Below are 20377 nucleotides of genomic sequence, written 5' to 3'. Positions count from 1 at the left end.
GATAAGACAAAATCAAACTCGAAAAGAATTTGCTGATTTGAAGTTTTGAACTCCCTGACTCCAAGAACAGGACTCAAACAATCGAAAATTTATATCAAGCAGGGAAGAGATGTTGAAAACTTAAAAAGGCTATAAATAGAAGCCGGAAATCATAACCCTTCTTCAGGGTTGAAAGATTGCAAGCGTGTCTCAATTGGGACTAATTTCATTGAGGGAGAATTTTATTTAATTTTTACATAAATAAAAAAGGGAAAAGATTAAAAATAAGAAACTTTCCTATCTTGACAGAAATAGCTATTCAACCGATGGATAGGATCCGTATTAAACTTTGAAAACCACAAGGAATTGGAAATTTTTGGGAAGAGAGTGGGGATTTAGAGGTGAGTTTGTTTTCTATTTCTATCTAAAAAGTTAGTGAGAGAGAGAGAGAGAGAGAGAGAGAGAGAGAGAGACCATTTGTTTTAGGGGTGCAACCTGACGGGTTGAACCCCAAAAAGGTCAGGTCAGGTCGGGTTCGGGTTCAGGTTCGGGCTGAGGGTTAGGCAACACGACCCAAGTGAAACCCGACAGTCTTTATGATTTTTTATTTTTTTAAAGCTTAAAAACTCGGGTTGGGTCCGGTTGAACTCTGGTCGGGTCGGGTCAGGTTGAACCTCGTCGGATTGGAAAAAAGGGTTCCTAAGTTCAAGTTCCATAGAAATTTTACCATAGTACACGAACACACAAAAAGGATATTCTAGGGACCACATAAGGCATTTCGAGGACTGGCTGTTGCATGAGAGATAAGCCACATAGGTTCACTTTTCAACAGAGTTTGTCTTATTCGTTTAATTTATCTTAGGGGAATGATGTATCTGCTATGCATGGAACACAGGCTTAAACATGTGTAACTTTCACAAGAATTGAATCTTGTGATTATGGAGGTCTTGTAGAAGGTGATAAATTTGCTGGAGTGAGAGAATGACCACTTTCCTAGGTTTCAATTAAACTGCCGAGAGTGGAAAAAGAAAGAAAACATCTAAGAACATGACAAACTTTGAGATAGGATGAACCAAAGGGCATGTTTGGCAACCATGAAAAATTATTACATCGATTATTAGTGGATTCAATTGTGAAAAATGCGCTGATAAGAATAAGAAGGGAGGGGAGGACACTTGAGAGGCCAAGCGTGGAGAGAACATGAGAAAAAGGGGCCGTTTGAATACGCGGATTTTAGAAACCTGGATTTCCTCAAAATTGTACATAGGAGACGAGAATAGAAAGAGACCAACCGTCGTTTTTTGATTTCTCGCCCGTCTTTCCAGCAGCAAGAGAGCAGCATATCACCCCATGTTTCCAGGTTTTAGAATTCTCAGGATGCGGGAGAGATTTCTAAAACCTGGTTTTCTTACTTAAAATCCAAGAAACGCTCTTGTACACTGTTTTCAACCTAAAACCTGGTTTCTAAAATCCGCGTGTCCAAAGCAATGAAAATTTTTGATTTTTCTCTTTCCTGTTTTTCAAGGGCTTTTCATGCTCCCCTCGGTGCCACCCTAGGTCTCACCCTTTCAGCCATCTTTCACAACTAACCCCACTATGGAACGTTTTTTCATGGCTGCCAATCTTGTCCTCAGGCATGTTGCACAATACTCAAAAGGTTTTCTTAATTTTTTCATTGTAAAATTTATTTTTCAATGTTTGGAAAACCACTTTTTAGGAAAGAAAAAATTTCGCAAAAAAACTTGAAAAAATGACCCAAGCAAGCTCTAACTATGATTTTTTTTTTTTTTTTTTTTGGAAAAAAATTTCAGCAATGCCAATCACACTCTAAACCTACCCATACATTGCAATGAACCACAAAGGGGTAGAAACCTTTTAGATTTGCAACGAAGAAAGAGAAGAAGTGATGTTAGAATCAAAAGTACGGGTGCAATTCAGGTCGGGTTGGGTCGGGTTGAGGCCAACCCTAACCCAACCCGAGATAGCATTCCCTCAACCCTAACCCGACCCAACCCGAGCCTCGAGTTGAGGATGGTCAACCCTAATTCAACCCGCTTCTAAATCGGGTCGGGTTGGGTTCGGGTTGAGGATGGTTAGGTACGGGTTGAGTTCGGGTTCATTTAGGGCCAAACAGAAAAATATAAGGAAAAACATAATCCTAAGAACATCATGAAAAAAATTAGAGGACGGAGGTCGGGTTCAGGTCTAGTCGGGTTGCCAAGGCCTCAACCCTAACCCAACCCGAAATTAAATCAGGTTGGCTTTTCCCAACCCAAGCCAAAATCGGTTTGGGCCCGACCCAAGTTGCACGCCTACTCAAAAGTGCTTAGAGGATTTTGTTTTGGAATAGGAGAAATTTTTGTCCTCCTAAGCAGATAACCTTCCATTATTTTTTTTTCTCTTCAATCACACTGTTACATTTCTCTAAATACATAAAATATATATGAGATATCAATATGATCTGATAACAAAATTTGGGAAATCTTTTTTCCTACCTCCATTTAACAACATCAAGATTATATTGTCCAGGTCCAATTGCCTAAATGAGTTAGAGTACTTTGAAATTTGAGATTAGAATGAATTTATTACCATCATGGGATGATCCTACCTCTCCAACATTTTATAGAAACCTTTGCTGAACAATGAACGAGGGGTTAGGATCATCCTATGAAAATTATTTCAGAGCACAAGCTATTTACATTGGGGCCCAACAAATGAATGGTTTGGATCATCGAAGATTGTAGGCCCTACTATATCATTTAAAAAAAAAGTGGGTAGACATGGTATAAAAAGTCCTAGAAATTAAATGCTCCCACTTTTAGGAAAATACAAATAAAAGAGGATAGAAATGTTGTAAATGGGGTGGAAATATATACATCTCCGCGGGGACCATTAATTAGGTGCGCCAACATAAGAAAATTCATGTTGGCGATGGTGGAAACAACTAACATGATCGGAGAAGGAGAGTATTTATATGATGAAAGGCCTTATAGTCCATTATTTTTCAAAAAGTAATGGAAGGCCTTGTAGTCCATTATGGAAATGATTTTTGTCCCATCTTATGGACGGTTTGGATCATCCTATGGTGTGGGCCGTACGGTACTTTTTGAAAAATAATGGATTGTAAGGCCTTTCATCATATAAAAACTCCGTAAAAGAAAATTCATTTTTGTAGTCCTGTTTCTTACGCTTAGGATATACTTAGGTATTGGATTAGGTAGAATCATTCCATCATTGCCGAACAAGTGGCAACGGTTCAAGCTAATGGGAGCCCACCTGTAAACTGCCACGTGTATACTTGGTGGGCCATGGCAGTTACGTAAAACGGGGCTCTTAAATGAAGGGTACTAGTGTCATTTCAAAAGATGGTATTTTCGTCATTAAGCTTCATATAAAGGGACTGTCGTACGCTAAGCGACCTCCTCCTTTTCCCGACTCTCTCCCGGTAAACTGAGAGAGGACGAAGAGAAAGCAAAAGAAAAAGAAGGAAAAGGGAAAGGAGGAAAAGAAAATCGAGAGAAAGTGAAATGTCGAAAAAGAAATCATTCAGCCGATCGACCATGACGCTGAAAGATTTTCATGGAGGCTCAATCCCTTCCGATCTCCCTCTTCCTTCAGCTCCTGGCATGTAAGCTTCCAAATCTCTTTGATTTCTTTATTTTTCTCTTTTTTATTTTAATTTTTTCTCTCGTTTGGTTTGCCTTAAATAAAGTTGTAGGGAAATTATCTTATTTAACTTTCTCACTTAGAAAAAAACTGAAATGTCAAAGAGTAAGGAAACCCTAGATCTGATTAGATTCGAACTACTGTGTTCCTTTTCTTTCTGTTTTTATAGATTTTTTTTTTGAATTTGGAGCGATGCTGATCGGAATGCTAGGTCTGCGGAAAATATCTTCTTTAATTTCGTCACTTAGAAAACAAAAACTGAAATGTAAAAGAGTAATGAAACCCTAGATCTGATAGAGACTCGAAACCCTAGTTTCTACTTTGTTCCTTTTCTTTCTGTTTTTTTTTTTTTTTATAAATTCGATGCAATTCGGAACACTAGCTTGGATACGAGGATTTTTTTTTTTTTTGAAATGGAGGATACGAGGATTTTATAATCATGGATTGTAGAATCCTGGATTTTATAAGCCAGAACCTGGATTTTATGAGCTAAAACTTGGATTTTATAAGTTAAAAACTGGATTGTACATTATTAGGATTGTAAAATCCAGGATTTAGCTTACGAAATCCAGAAAATCCAGGATTTTACAATCTGGGCTTATAAAATCCATCTATCCAAACAGCCAGCAGGTCTGTGACTTGATTTTATTTTATTTTTTCAATTTTCAATTTTCAGCATGGTAAAGCCCTCAGATCGCCAGAATCCGATGGCTTGGGGCAACCCTGTTGGTCGATCAGATCACCGTTTGCGGCCCGGATCTTCTGGATCAATGCGTACTTTCGACGATAAGTCTTCCTTCCTCTCGCAGTCACTGCACATTGGCCGTAATTTTGACGAGGACGAACGCAAGCCCTTTGATGGTGCTTCCATCCCTAGACGCCTTATCAATGAAGATCCCCTGCCCCAGAGTCGCCCTGATCCAAAACCCTCTAACCCTGTATCCCACTCATCGAGTGCTGCAGTAGCGACAAAATTGCCTGTGGTCGTTACCCCTTCGGTGGCGAGTTCACAATTTACTGGGGCTATTAGTGGTCAGGCTGTTGCCAGCTCAGCTCCAAATGCGTGGGGGGCGAGGAAAGATGTCGGTGTTGCTGAGCCAGTGCCTTCTTCTATGACCTGGTCTGGGCCTAGTGCTGTCTCAAAGTTTGCCCAAGCAAGCGCGCTTGAGAAGATTCAGTCAGGTAGATGGCAATCTAAGCCTTCAACCTACAATCAGCCCGATGTTGAAGTGATTAGATACTCTGAGAGGGAGAGCGATGCTCATTTTAAGGATCATAATGCTTACAACAGTGTGGATCGAATGAATGATAGACATGGTTTTGATGTGACAAGGGGAAGGTATGGCGAAAGGGATCGAATTGTTGAAGATGTGGGGCAGGGTGGCGGGAAGGAGTTCTCACCTTATGAGAGGGTGAGGTCTCCGGTGTACCCAGAAGCAAAGGAAAGGAACTTGGCATTTTACCCTGATGGGGTTCGTCCCGAAGCGAAGGAAAGGAACTTGGCATTTTACCCTGATGGGGATCGTCCAGATTCTACTGAAGGTAAATTGAGTGGATCCCAATCCCAATCGCATTCACAATATAAGGTACCGGCAGAAGCATCAGAGAGACCAAAGTTGAAGCTTCTTCCTAGGACAAAGCTGGTGGAACCCTCGGAAACACATGTGATTGACAACAAGCAGGTATTGTATTTATTGATGGATGAATCTTATGATATTGAAGTTTTATATTTATTGATTGTTGTTTTTCATTTTCTAGGGGTATCATCAACCTACTGAATTGTGTCAAGTTGAAATTGTTAATGAATTATATGGGAACTCGAATCCTTCAAGACCAGGGTCAACTGGTACTGATGGAGTAAATCAAGCAGTGGAGCGTCCCAAATTGAATTTGAAGCCCCGATCACAGCCTATTGACAAAATGGACGGGAGTGGTCAAAGGGAAAGGTTGCTAATCTTTTTGGGAACTCTTTGTGGATGTTACTTATTTCAAATACCTTTTGCTTTTCTTTTCTTGTTAAATTGTGTTTTCTTTTTTTGGAATTTCTTTGGAATTTGACAACAAAACTTTTGTTCACTGACTTTGAAGAGCTATGTGGGCTCTGATCTCAACATTCTTGAATAAGTAATTGTTAAAAATCATATCATATCTAGGTGAAATTATAATACTGGAAATTTTGTATATGAAATAATCAATTTTGATTTGCAGAAGCGTTAATGGTGAGAAAAAAACTGTTGTATGAATTTACTAAACTAAGAACTATAAGAGAACGAAGATTGGGTAATATAAAAATAAGATAAAAACCTATGCATAAGTTACTGCTATTAGAAGTGTTTTAAATTAAGAAGCGAAGAATAGAACTTTCAAAATGCCTTTGTTTTTGTTTGGTTTTCTATAGTGTCATCAAAGGTATTTTGGTATTTCACGTTGGCTTTTGTTTTCACTTTTATGTTCTGTCCCACATCAAGAAAGTGAGAAGAACTTCAACCTCTTAGAAGCCTATTTAAGGCCTAGGCATGAGAGGCTTTGCACACACAAAAACCAAATTGATGCAAACCTAGGGTTCGTAAATCAGATTCGCAGACTTTTGGATCAGCAATAATGTTACTAATTCAATAAGTGCAGCAAGCATACATTCTCAATCAATTTAAACACAACATGGTAATCTTTCACAACTGGAACATTCATAGAAAATGCATAATTGTTGAGTTCAATCACCAACAAAATTATAATTAATCCAATCAAAGTTCCATATGATAGATCCATAATCAATCAAACCAACTCATAAAAAAATCAGATCACAAAAGTGTTTGTAGCAAAAAAAAAACAAAAAAGAGCAGAGATGACTGCTGCTATAACAGCAGGAACTGTCAAAAGAAGAGGGGAAGGTTAGGGATAAGGGAGAAGGAAAGAAGAGAAGGGAATAGGGGCTGCAAACCAACCATGTGTTGCTAGCTGTGGGGGAGATACGGGATAGAGAGAAAGGGAAGGGAGAGAAGGAAACAAGGGGTGGACGTAGTGTGCAAGGCTGTCGGCTGCAGCCTTGGTAGTGTGTTCCTTTGAACATGTTAGATGTATGTATAGAACCTGTTAGATGTATGTATAGAACCTGTTAGATGTATGTATATGCCTAAGGGCATAATGGTCATGTGTAATGTTCTCTCTCAATATATAAATACATAAGTGAGGGGGAGTTCTCTCCAACTCACACAATTCTCTTCTCCTCTCTCTATTAACATGGTACCAGAGCCCTAGGGTTGTGACCCCTAGGGACCACCATTGGCCTCCACCCTTCCCCTTCACCGAAACCCTAACTTCTCCTTCTTACCCTTCACCAAAACCCTAACCCTAACCCTAACTCCGCCCTTCCCCTTCACCTAACCCTAACTCAACCCCCGACGGCCCACCCCATCTTCCACAACCACCTCCCTCCCACCCGTAACCTCGTCCTCTGCCTACCCCCAAAGAAAAATTCATTGATATGATTCATTAAGATTTAAATAAATACAGTAAAGGGGCATGTCCCGAGTAAAAAAAAGGGGGGCCTCACTTCCCCCGAACTATGCTAAAAGATGCGGCCCCACTTTGTGGGCCTCATGTGTCCTTTGACCCAATATGGCTCCATAAGTCCCCGCTCATTACCGTCAATTTTACCTTGATCCGATTCTCCTAGCCACAAGATTAAAGAGGGTTCAAACAAGAAGACCTAAACCGTTAATTTTTACAATAACGTGGGACCCCAGAAAAATGATCGTTAGAATTGACCCCGACGGTGAGAGTCCACTTAGTTGGACTCAAAGTACTCTGTACCACGTGAAACAGATAGACTATTCTGACACGTGGCATCTCTTCTTCATTTCTCAATGTTACATACACTCCCTCTTCATCTCTGTCCTCTCTTCAGTTTCCCTTTTTCCAATCTCAAATCAAAGAATTTTTTCAAACAGAGACAAAAAAAAAGCTACAATGGTCGTAGCCCTAAGATTAGACACCCTCTTTTCCTCTTCATTTAAACTCCCCTCCTCAACTTCAAAGCCTTCTTCTTTGCTTTGTTACCCCTCTCTCCGGTGTTCTCGCCGGAAATTTTCACCGTCGGTTATCAAGGCTTCTTCTTCTTCTCCTCCTATGGAAATCGCCGAGCCCAGAGAAATCGAGGTGATCTTTGGCTATCTTTTCTCCAGAGAAATCAAGGTAAATTTTGGCCATCTTTTCTCCATCTGATTTGTAAGTTTTTTCCTTTTATTCTGACTTTTTGGGTGGACATTATTTCCACCCAATAAAAATTCATCTTAAATGACTTTTTGGGTGAAGTCATATCTTTTCTCCGCCCCCGACGGCCCACCCCATCTTCCACAACCACCTCCCTCCTACCCGTAACCTCTTCCTCTGCCTACACTGTATTTCTAAAGTTTCATCTTAAATGTCCATATTTGCATACGTTTTCATACATTTTTTAGTTTTATGGGATTTCCACTGAAATTTCTATCCAAAACCGATATTTTCCCATTTCCATCACAACCGTAACACATACTGAAACCTTAAACCTTTGTGGGACTTCCAACTTGTGTTTTGGGCATTCTTTGGGACATCGTTTTTTTTTTTCCGAGTACTTCTGCCATTTTGGCTCGGGAATGAAACTGTTAATTCTTAAAAAAAAAAAAAAGTATACTCAAGTACAACCGTCTGAAATTGGTAGTGCAGTCACATCTTAAGATCAGATCTAGACTGGCTTGGTTGAATCCAGGAGGTAGAGTTTCCAAAATCCCATGTACGTTGGGGGCTCCACCTATCTCCAGCAAGTGGCACATTCATCACGCCTCTCAACTGTGATTCAAGGTTAATAGATGATTTGATCGATGTGGACATTATTTCCAACAAATGCAGTGTGTTGAAGTTGCATTTATGCATGTGTAATCCATGTAAATAAGAAAAAATGAACTCTGGGGCTGTTTTTAGGCTCAAATTTTTGTCGTAGGCATGAATGGTTTCCAACTCTTGCTTTGATGGGTGAACTTTAGGAGCTTGTGCATCTTCCTGAATATTACTTATCATTGTGTATCACCCTTCACAACGCAACAAGGGTGTTCTCTTTTCATTTGGCTATCTTCTTTAATTGGTTTGTAATGCAGATAAATTTTGTTACATTGGTCTACATGCTGATTGCTAGTGTTGAAGACACTTCAGGTCCATCCGATCGTGATGATTCTCAGGCTGCATGTAGAATATGGAATAGACCAGCACTCTTGTACACCTGCTTTTATACTTCTAGAATCCCATGCAATATAAAATTACCATATTGCATATTAATATAAAATTAAAATTAAAATCCCATGCAGTATAAAATTACCATATTTGTAGTGTATGGTATTGGCAAGCGTACTTGTATACTTGTATTATATATTTAGATGTGTAATTATATGTTTCATTGTTAGCTGAGTTGCCATATGGACTCTCCTTTTTTGTTAAATTTGTTGAGTTGTAGTTGAGTTGTACACACACTCGTAATAGAATTTTTTTTTTTTCGAATGATAGAATTATTATTTTATATAAGAAAACACCTCTCATCTCACGGTTATTGAGTGAGAAGTTCCCCAATTCTGTTGGGATGATTTTAGGCAATGTTGGGAGGAAGTCTTATTGGAGCCTAGAGAACGAATATAAAGTTTTGGTGAGATAGAAGCCTTCCTAAGTCCTACACAAGATTGTCTTAGCTGAATTTTGATGGCTTGTCTATTGGAAATCTAGGCCGGACGAAGTCTGTGGTTTCACATGAGATCATTTGGGGGTTGTAATATTGCCCTTTTGGGATCTTTTAGGCATTAGGGATTTGTTGGAACGGAGCTGTGCACATTAAGCAAGGATTAGAATCGTAGTAACCGATTTCCTAGGCCCTTTTGTAATTAAGGGAGTTCTTGAATGTGAGTAGCACAAACGGTCTGGTTTATAGTTGAGGTTGGAGGATCTTATTGATTAAATTTTGGGTGTGTCTCTTTTTATGTGTTGTTTCAACATGTTCTTAGAAAGGCCAATTGGGAGGGCGGATTCACTAGCCAAGGGATAGTTAATTAATGAGGTGGTTGTGAGCATCCATCAACTTCTTTGATAGATTGTTTAGGTTCATTGGCCTTCGTGTTTCTTTCTCTTCTTGCATTGGCTTGTATGACTATCTCCGCCATTCTTTGTTCCATGATTATGCTATAGAGATCATAAGTTGATCACTTATGTGAAGGCTACGCAAAGTGCAATAGGTATTCTACCATGGGTGTTTACATTTTACCAAGAGTGATTAGTGGTCTGACCGAAATGTTGCCTTTCTAAAATCAATGGTTGGAGAAATGTCACAATTTAGATGATTAACTGGAAGGTTAGGGATTAGGAGTATTCAATAGGAATGAGCTATAACTAACTCAATTCATTGCATAATTGTTGTATTACTTCTTGAAAGTTTGTATTGATTTGGTTCCATTGAGCTATAACTAACTCTATTCATATCCTTCTATCTTTCCCAGACTGCTTAATGTATCCCTAGCTACACTGGAGGAAGCAGGACTGGAAGCAAGATGAAAAAATAGGATTTCACAGAAAAGTCCCAGACGAGTTCCATATCCATATCCCTTTATCCTCCCCCGACTTCTTCACGTATCCCTCTTCAAGCATTTCTAAAAGTCTAAATATGGATGGCATCTCCCTCTCAGAAATTTCTCCTGAAAATCTGTCTCCATACCATTCTATTGTCTCTTCTTTCCATGTAATCCTTCACAAAAGCGTCCTTTGATACAGCCATAGCAAACAGATCAAGAAAAAGATTTTTAAGAGGAACATTGGAACAGATCGGGAAAAGATTTTTAAGCGGAACATTGGAACACCAATCAAACTGAAATCCTCCATATGTTTAGCTAGTTTCGCTGTTGGTTTATATATTTACCAAGTCTACACTTCATGAATTATTGACAAGTTGGAAATGTGTGATATCTATACTCGAGCTTGAGGGAGTATAGAAGAATAAAGAATGGATAGGATGAGGCCGCAAGATAGCAAGGACTTTTGGGTTTTATAAAGGAGAGGTAGTTTAGTATTTTTTATCTTTTCCCAGTAACCGTAAGTCACTTTAACTGTGCGACTTGTTTGTTTGGGTCCTCTTGGTTTTCTTGAACTGCACAAATAGTAAAAGTCTCTGTGTTTGATTTTCCATCCACTTGAACACCTTATCTTCTTTCTCTACCTTGCTTCTTCCTCTACTTCTTCCTCTCTATCTCTTGATTAGTTCATGCTGGATATCAACCTTCTGAATGTTTACAATGCTGAAAGATTGAGATTGTATTCAAACCATTTGGATCTTCATTCTAAGTCTAACTTGAAAGGGTGTAGAAAGATCCAACATCAATTAGATGAAGAGGTCAACCGATCCTTGTATTTTGAAATCAAGCAGATTTTATGTACATTTTTTTTTTCTTTCTAGTGATTGGTAAGGATATTCCCTTGTTAGCTGCACTATTTTTTGTTTTCTGTAAAACAATGAAGCATAAAACACTAATAAAACATTCTGGGATTGAACCTTGTGGCTATTTACGATAGTGAGAAATGTATTACTTTACTCAACCATTTGACTATTCATTCTTGAATTTAAAATGTGTAAAATGGTGTTAGATTTTATGATCGCTTATCACGTATCTATCAGTATTTTGATGAGAAATGTGCTCTTTCTCCTGTTATCATTTAATTAACTGTTTTCTGCCATCTTTTTGTTGCTGTAGGAAAACATTGTTTGGGGGTGCACGACCACGAGAACTGGTAACTGTTCTTCCTTTCGTTATTATTGATATTTTCAATGCCTATTCCATTTGGCAACATAAATTCGGTCATCCCACATTTCGGAAATCGATGAAAAATGCTGCTCCCTTGAAATCGAGCAAACTAGCTCTGATATTCTTGGCGACAGTTTATGATATTCATCTTCCCCAAGGGTGATTTTGGTCCAGTAACTTTTTTTTTAATTTCTGGAGTTTGAGGTTCATTTGCTTAGAATTGTGGCATATCCATTTATTTCCTGCTATTATCTGCTTCATTTTCTCCTAGGCCTCTTATTTTACGTCACGTGGGTGGTGTTGCGTTCATTGCAGGTACTGAAAGACCGTGGGGTTGATGATACTGTCATCAACAACGTTGATTCGAACAGGTACTCCAATCCTTGTTAAATCTTCTCTTCTCAATTTGCTTTTAGAATTAGCAAAACCTCTCTACTTTTCATGAAAAATATGAATGATCAAATTGTTGCCATTGCTTACTTAAAAGCCTCACCAGGGATCCGTCTGCCAAATGCCTTCATGTGTCCTGTACATTTGTGGAAACTAGATGTTTGTGCGGGAAACTCACTGTTCCATATCCCTGTCAATCTGTGGAAAGAGACTTTGCTAACTTTGTCTAAAATCTTTCCAGTTTTCGTCTCATGACTAATTCACATTTAGAACATTTTTAAGCTCAAGACCTGTCACCCAAGCATGTAGCTTTTCCATAGGAAATGATATATTCGCTCCCTTTTCTTCCCCGGGCCACGACCCTCTAGTGTATTTGCTCTTCGATTCTCATAGCTATTCCTTGGTGTAGGGTGAAACATGATGTTCCCAAGGCTGATGCAAAGGCAGAGCCCACTATTCCAACTGCTCGACAGGGCGAAAGGCCTGAGAATTTCCCACCAGACCAGAGAATTGGAAGGGAAGCCGAGAGAAAAGATCACCGCCCTGACGCCGAGAAAACAGATGTGCAGAGGATTTCTCGGCGGAATGATAATCCCCGGAGAAATGGTAAGGAGACTGAGAAGCATCAGGAACAGCAACGGCGGCAAGAGCCTGATAGCTGGCGCAAGCCCATCGAGGAGCCGCCAAAACTGCACCCATCATCTGACGCCCCTGGGTCTCGTCATGGCAGGGCAGCCTCTGCCCTGGAACTTGCACAAGCATTCTCAAGGTCGATTTCGGACACCCGAATCGCGGTAGACCGGTTTACCACTCAGAGTAACCTGCCCGGCCGGAATCAGGCGCGATTCTCCCGGCTGACTGGTACCCGTGAGTTTTATTCGGGCGCTGGCCCCAGGCAGATCAACGGTTACTGATGGGCAGTTTTTTCTTCTGGGTCACTACACTGAAATGAAATTTAGGTGGGTAATTTATTTTCAGTTGGGAATTGGCATTGCTGTCATCTGGTTCTTATGATTGTATTAGAGTTCGATCTAAGATTGTAGAGAATTCACTAACGGCTCTTCAGCATTGTTGCACCAAGTAATTTACAGTTGCTTTTTAGGGGGGTAAAACTTTTAAAACAAGCATTCACTTACTTGGGCCTCGTTCCTTTTGGGTTTTGGGAAATGATTTGAGTCCAAAACTGATAATTGGACTCAAAATTAAATCAGCTTTGAGTCCAAAATTAAATGCAATTTTGAGCTTGTGTTGGACTAAATTAAACCCAAATTTGAATTAGTTTCGGACTCAAAATTCAAAATGAAGGGTCGTTACAATATCTAATAACATCGGCGGGTAAATTAATGTCTTGATTCCTTATCGTGTATTTCTATGAAGGGTCCCTGTATTACTTCAGTTGGGGGACTAGGGCTAACATCCTCAAACTTAAAATAAAGGGAATGAGAGTCACCCGAGTCAATTATGAGTTGCTTTTTAAAATCAGTTGATATTGATAACTCACCCTTGTTCCGTTAGCTTCCTGATTTTTTTATCCTTTCCCATTCTATGCAAGGCAAAAATGAGAGAAATCCTTGATGAACATTCAGAATTTTTTCAATTCCAAACCATGTCAGAGTCGTTTAGCTTATATGAGGTTATTAGCAATCCCCCTTGTCTCCTTCTTCATTCCCATCAATATACCGTCTAATTTTAATAATATTACAAGTCACTTCGATTTCCTACAATTTGTTGTGGCGTGGTGACATTACTAGTCTGTTTTCTTCCACTTTAATACCAAATATAGGACAACAGAAGGTTATAAAATGTTCAAACTGGTGTTGGGGGTGAAAATTACTATGCATATCTTAAACAATTATCTATGATAAGCAAGCTTTGGACCTTGGAGCTCCCATTGGTTCATTTTGATTGTGATCTTGTCACTTTCCCCTCTGCGTTATGCTAATCTCAATTATTTCTCTAGTTTTTGCAAGCATATGCCCTATACGTCAATGTAACCCAGAATAAAAGCCCTCTTGTGTTTTGTGTGTGTGTTTATTTTTAGTTTCAATCCATTAGGAATGATTGGATACGGATGAGACATCGGTTGAAAAAGTAATTCCTTGTCATTAATATACATATGATATTTTATAATTTTTATTACTTCCCTCTTTTTAAAACCTAGTAGCATTGCTTATTGTGGTACTACACAAACGACTAAACCATATATAAATGACAAAGAGCCCTTTACTTTGGTTACTTATTTTTGAGAAAAATATGGGGGAATGACCTTCTCCTTATCCGCTGAAGGTTGTTTGGTCGCCATTTTAGCAATTTTGGGGTCTTTGACCACCGGGGTTGTCGGTGATGTGGCGCCCTCTAAAGTCGCTCCCCAAATTTTACCAAAATGTAGAAATTTGAGGAGAAAATCTTAAGCAACCAAACAACCTTCCCTACATCCTCTCCTAATCTCCCCGTTGACAGATCTTCTTTTGATCTCCCGTTGTCTTCTCCTAATCTCCCACCCATCCACAAGCAACCAAACAGAGCAAGGCCCTGCTTGGATTGCAGGAATTTTCAAGAAAAGTTTGTAAAAGAAATTTTATTCTAGAATTTCCTGTCTTTCTATTATTTGATTGCACATGAAAAAAAAAAAAGGGTAACATGGAATAAGCTACAACGTTAAAAAAACGGGCATAAAATTTGTTTTACGTCGAAAGAAAAAGAGCCTAAGATTTTTTGTTTCCCTGCAAGAGATGTTTTTCCTGAATCCAAATAAACCCTAATGTCAATAATATTCTTGGATGAAGCCTTTTTTTTCTTTTTTTTGAAAAAACAAAATCTTCAGTCAACTTTGTACTTTTTCACTATTCCAAAACCTTATATTAATGAGATGAAACTGTGAAGGCTGATAGAATATATGTTAAAAATTGAAAAAACTGCAATTTATGGATAATCTATGTTGTGAAACTTTGTCCACTAATCTTATTATTTCCCTTCCAAAGTCAAATTGATGCGATCCTGACTAGTTTCAAGGTAATTGCGTAACTCGGTTACATTTAAGACCTGACTAATCATGATTAAGTGCTCATAAAACTTTTGGATGCTTGGGTCCATGAAAGTTGAAAATCTTGTAGAAACCAAATTACCCATAAGCATTGAAATTTTAGACCTTGTGTATATGATAGAATGTAAGATCACATGATCTATTTGGGCAATACTCTTAGTAGGACGAAAGAGACTGGTCTTATTGAGTGGTGAACTGAATTTCACCTTAATTAAAAACAATTTCTATTACCATGTTTGTCATTAATGTTTGAACAGGAAGAAATTATGGATGGGAAGTTAATTAACAGCATTTGTGAAAATTGGGTCAGGATCATTCTATTAGAAATCTTCAATTTGGTAGCCTTTTTATATATCCTATATAGTCACTACCTTCCAATGAGTCTGAAGTTATTTGTTTTCATGAATTATCAGGTGTCCTTATGGAAACTGGTCTTGTTGTCTCGTGTGCTGGATTTTCATGCACAAGAAACCAAATTTATTTCTATATTTTGATTCTATTGTGACGTATGTGAAAGCATAGCAATGAGAGGTAACCATCAATCCCTAAGCTCAAAGAAAAAAAAGTAATTAGTTAAAATAACAAGTTGGGTTTGTCATTTAATGGCATTTCTTGAGCTTGCATTCGACAAAAGAGTGGACGGCCAGGGCAGCCCATTTAACCTACTCTCTACCTTCTATTCACCAAAGAAAACTGTTACAACTCTACAAAAAAAATAGAAATATAAGAAGTAAGAGAGAAAATGACCAAAATAACCAAAGCTAGGTTACGGGCGGGCATTTTACCAGAGGTTTCTATTATATCAATTTTACTGAATAATAATAAGTAGGGGTGCAACTTGGGTAGGGTCGGGTTGAGCTTTTGCTAAAAATGAATCGGAATCAGCGAGCCTTCGACCTGATTTTATGGTAAAAGCTCAACCTGAATTCCCCAAAAATGACCCGTGTTGCACCCCTAATAATAAGAAGAGAGGAAGAATTTGATGATGATGAAGGCTCTAATCATCTGCTTTCATTTTGTCATATCCCAACAATCATTTTGTTAAAATGAGTTTGTAAGAAATAGAAAACATTACTTTTGGTTTCCCTTCTTGAACTTACCCATGTTCCTAGTGATTAAATTAAGTAAATAAAGAAAAACAGGCCAAGAATAAAAACCTTGGCATGCTTGTCATTTCCGCATAAACCGAAGGTTCTAATCAACTGTATTTTTGGCCTTTTTATTATGATATGATATAACACGAGAAATTTCCTGGTGTATAAATATATAGCACCTAGAACAGAGTAAACTAAGAGCCCAACCCCTCTCTCTCTCTCTCTCTCTCTCTCTCTCTCTCTCTCTCTCTCTCTCGTTCACATTTAAAACTCCAGTCATGTAGAGATTCTTCATACCCATCACCACAGACAATCTGCAACTCCATATCTTCCTCAAGATAAAACCATTGCTCCTCAATCCCCATCTCTCCAATAATTATCAGCTGCGTGTCAAAGAAGCACCGCCATCACCAATACCAACATACAATCCCCTTTAATCAATCCCTCCATGCACGTAAAAGAAAACCCTAATTCAATTCTCCCTCTCTCTCAACTAAATGAAGGCTGAACTTAGAGGCACCCAAAAACCCATCTCCCTCCCAAATCCTAACATCTTCAACACCCCTCAAAGTTCTCTATCCGGTGCACTCAAGGGATCCCTTGGAAGCCTTGATGGAGCTTGCATAGAGAAGCTTCTTCTACACTGTGCAAGTGCCCTAGAGAGAAACGATGTGACTCTAGCTCAACAGGTCATGTGGGTACTCAACAACGTTGCTTCTTCTCAAGGTGACCCTAACCAAAGGCTCACCTCATGGTTCTTAAGGGCACTCATCTCAAGGACTTCTAGGGTTTTCCCTAGTGCCATGAATTTTCATGGCACCAACACTCTTCAAAGGAGTAGGACTAGGTCGATGACAGCCACGGAGCTAGCGGGGTATGTAGACCTCCTGCCTTGGCATAGATTTGGATTTTGTGCATCAAATGGAGCCATCTACAAGGCAATTGAAGGGGAACCCAGAGTCCATATCTTGGATTTTAGCATCACACATTGTATGCAATGGCCTACCCTCATTGATGCCATAGCCAAGAGGCCGGGAGGTGCTCCGGCGCTTCGAATCACGGTACCCTCCACTAGGCCACAAGTCCCTCCCTTCCTCAATGTGTCTAGTGAAGAAGTGGGTCTATGTTTGGCGAATTTCGCTAAGTCGAGGGATGTTCCATTCGAATTTCGCGTGATAGAGGGATCTTCGCCTAAATCTCGCAATGTTTCAGTGGACTCCCCTTGTTACCACTACGAGTTGCTCATGGAAATGTTGAATCCTTCTTTGCTAGACCTCAAAGATGATGAGGTGTTGGTTGTCAATTGCCAGAATTGGCTTCGTTACTTGCCTGATGAACAAGGAGGGAACACTCAAGACCCATCTTTTAGAGATGGGTTCTTAGAGATGATTAGGGCTCTTAATCCTCATATTGTTGTCATGGTCGATGAGGATTCGGATCTGGATTCTTCGAGTCTCTCTTCAAGAATTACTTCATGTTTGAATTATCTATGGATACCTTTTGATGCATTGGAAACTTTCTTGCCCAAGGATAGTTACCAGAGGATGGAATATGAAGCTGATGTTGGGCACAAGATTGAGAACATAATAGGTTTTGAAGGATTGCAAAGGATAGAGAGGTTGGAATCTGGTGTTAGGTTGGTGCAACGCATGAAGAAAGCAAATTTCATTAGTGTCCCTTTTTGTGATGAAACTGTTGGGGAAGTGAAGTTCTTACTGGATGAACATGCTAGTGGCTGGGGAATGAAGAGGGAAGATGATATGCTGGTGCTTACATGGAAAGGTCATAACTCAGTCTTTGCCACAACTTGGATCCCTAGTAGGATTGATGAATAAAAGGGAGTGGTTTCTACTTTCTAGGGTGTAAAATGTAAAGTAAATGAACTTTTTAGGGGGTTGAAGTACTTTGTGGTCCAAGGGAAGAGCCATGACAAAATAGGGTAGCTTTTCTTTGGTAAAGGCTGCAAATGAGCACAAGACAAGATCTGTCGAATAAGTTCTTGTCACTTTTGTGGTTAAGCCCAAGCTATGTTCACATGGAAGGGAAATTGGGAAATGTACATATTGTCTTTATATGAGACAAAGCAATCCCTTTGATTGTGCTTCTTTTCATAACTTAGCATAGGAAGCTGATTTTTATTTATTTATTATTATTATTAGAGGAAAGTGTTCCTAAGCTATAGCTCAAAAAGACAAGTGGCCCCATATTTTTTGGGGGATCCAAAGCATTCATTTGGAAGGCCATTCCATGGATAGGGTGTGTTTCAAAAATCAGCCCTATAAGATCATCCTATTGTTTGGGTAGAAACATGGACACACATTGTTTGTCCATTTTCCACTCCACCTTTGATTGGGTTAGGATGATCCTATAAGGGCTGATTTTTGGTACACACCTTATCCATGGAAGGGCCTTCCAAATGAATGCTTTGGATCCCCCAAAAAATGTGGGGCCACATGTGTTTTTGACCTATAGCTTAGATAAGCTATAGCTTAGGAACACTTTCCTCTTATTATTATTATTATTATTTTGTGGAATGATAGATATCCTAGGAAGCTGAAAATATCTGTCTTGTTCAAGCTGACTACTAGATTTTCATGTGGTTGGACAACATGCCTCATAAACTAACTGACACTTTCTTGATCTAATAATTACCATCCATTCGAGTAGTAGGTCATTGCAAAATTGTTTTCTAATTTGAGATTTTCATTCAAAATATTCTTTGTTGGAAAGCTTAAAAGCTGGTTAGATTAAGAGGAGTTCGTCAAGTCATGAATTAACTGTAACAACTTTGGAAGTAGATAAATCATCTGATGTCTATATTTTTTTTGAATGATATCATCTAATGTCTATATCAACCTACATATCTTCTATGAATCAGCATTAACAAAAGTTTATCAGACTCATCGATTGGATTATAATTAGTCTTTGAAATTGGATATGTGATAGGAGCATGATGATTGTGTATCTGTGGGGCGACCATGGCAGTATGATACGAGTCTTGTGCATGATGGAAGAAAGACTCTATTTCTTCAAATTGACATGAACGAATCAGGAGTGGTTTTGGTTCAATTCGGAAGAAGCTAACTGGTGGTGAAGTTTCAGAGGTAGCTAGTGAGGCCTTTACTAGGAGTTTTTTTTTGAAAAGGAGGCCTTTACTAGGAGTTAATGGAGAAATTTACAAATAGTTTACATCCTACGTGAAATATTCAACATTAGATTGATTTGGGCTTACCCATAGGGCTTAAACAATGTGAGCATAAAAAACTCAAGAGGTGAATTCACTGTTGGATAGGGGGTATATACGGATGAGACTTAGCCTTTGTGTAGTCTCACCCTGTTGATGTTGAAGCAACATGGCAAATGGATAGTGTGAGAGGATAGCAAAACAATAAATGAGATGACAATGGAGTATCATTTCCCATTCCAAATTAGATGAGTTGGAGTATCAACACGTTTATGAGGATCATGAACAATGTGCTCATATCATTCATGGGGTGGCTTTTTTATAAGCTATGTTGCCTTGAGTGACTTTATTTCAGTCGATCACACGAAAATACAGACTGTATTGGAATGGCGGCACATTGGCAAAACAATCTTATTTTCTCTAATGCAATACCATAACAAAAAGAGGAATGCTAGATTCAAAGGCACCCTTGCAAAAAAGGGAGTGAAGGGAGCCTCCATTGGTCGGTTTACATTTATGGCAGTTATGATCGTACTTGTCTGTGCCATCTTAAATAGAAACCCACCAATGTAGGCGCCCCTTCTTTTTTGCAAGGGCGCCTGTGAATCTAGCATTATCCTAATAAAATAGAAAAAACTATGCATTATGGAAATTAACTAAGGGGGATTTGCGGGTGGTCTGTTGCATCTGACAGCAGCCACAGAGGCTCACTTTTCAGCAGATTTTGGATGCTAGCAAATCCCTAATTAAGAATATAATACATTAAGAAAGTAAACATTTTTTGCTTTTAAAAAATCCATCGGATTAAAGGCCGAGAGACCCCACCTTGATATTGTAAGGGTCCCATCACTTTCAACAACATGGAGCCTAGCGGACCATCAATTAGGTCGAACTTGTAGACAATCTAATTCATAATCATGTAAGATTACTATCTCTTATAGAATGTTACATGTTACAGGGCCTTACTCTAAAGCCCCTCTACCTGCTCGAATTGCCAACAAGAGTTTCTTGACGAAGATGGATCTGATTATAGTTAAAAGAGATGGGTTGCTTCTTTCTTCTGTTTTGCTTGTTTTTTTTTCCTTGTTTTGCTTTGCTTTTGGCCTCTTCCATCTTCTTCTTGTATTCAATTTTTAGAAATTTGTTGCTTTCTTAAGAGATTTGTTGCTTAGAAAAGGGCCTACGTACGTATTTGAGATATTTTATTTAATACCAT

The 20377-nt window shown here is 38.9% G+C and overlaps 1 protein-coding gene and 1 pseudogene across 1 annotated transcript; both read left to right on the top strand.

The window, feature by feature from the left end:
- The first annotated feature begins 3383 nt into the window (after window positions 1-3383).
- LOC143854268 (uncharacterized) lies at window positions 3384-12975 on the top strand. Its single transcript, XM_077364144.1, has 6 exons — window positions 3384-3607; window positions 4322-5327; window positions 5404-5591; window positions 11400-11436; window positions 11766-11821; window positions 12250-12975. Exons 1-6 carry the CDS (start codon window positions 3507-3509, stop codon window positions 12752-12754), a joined length of 1893 nt encoding a protein of 630 aa, XP_077220259.1. The 5' UTR covers window positions 3384-3506; the 3' UTR covers window positions 12755-12975.
- A 3190-nt stretch (window positions 12976-16165) lies between these two features.
- On the top strand, window positions 16166-18091 carry LOC143854469 (scarecrow-like protein 32 pseudogene; annotated as a pseudogene).
- Window positions 18092-20377: the final 2286 nt, after the last annotated feature.

This window comes from Tasmannia lanceolata, unplaced genomic scaffold (genome assembly GCF_043159265.1).
Source record: "Tasmannia lanceolata isolate RefF3 unplaced genomic scaffold, GAP_Taslan_0.1 ptg000020l, whole genome shotgun sequence".
Lineage (NCBI taxonomy): Eukaryota > Viridiplantae > Streptophyta > Magnoliopsida > Canellales > Winteraceae > Tasmannia > Tasmannia lanceolata.
The sequence above is the reverse complement of the archived record's forward strand: the minus strand, read 5'-3'. Positions and strand labels throughout refer to the sequence as shown.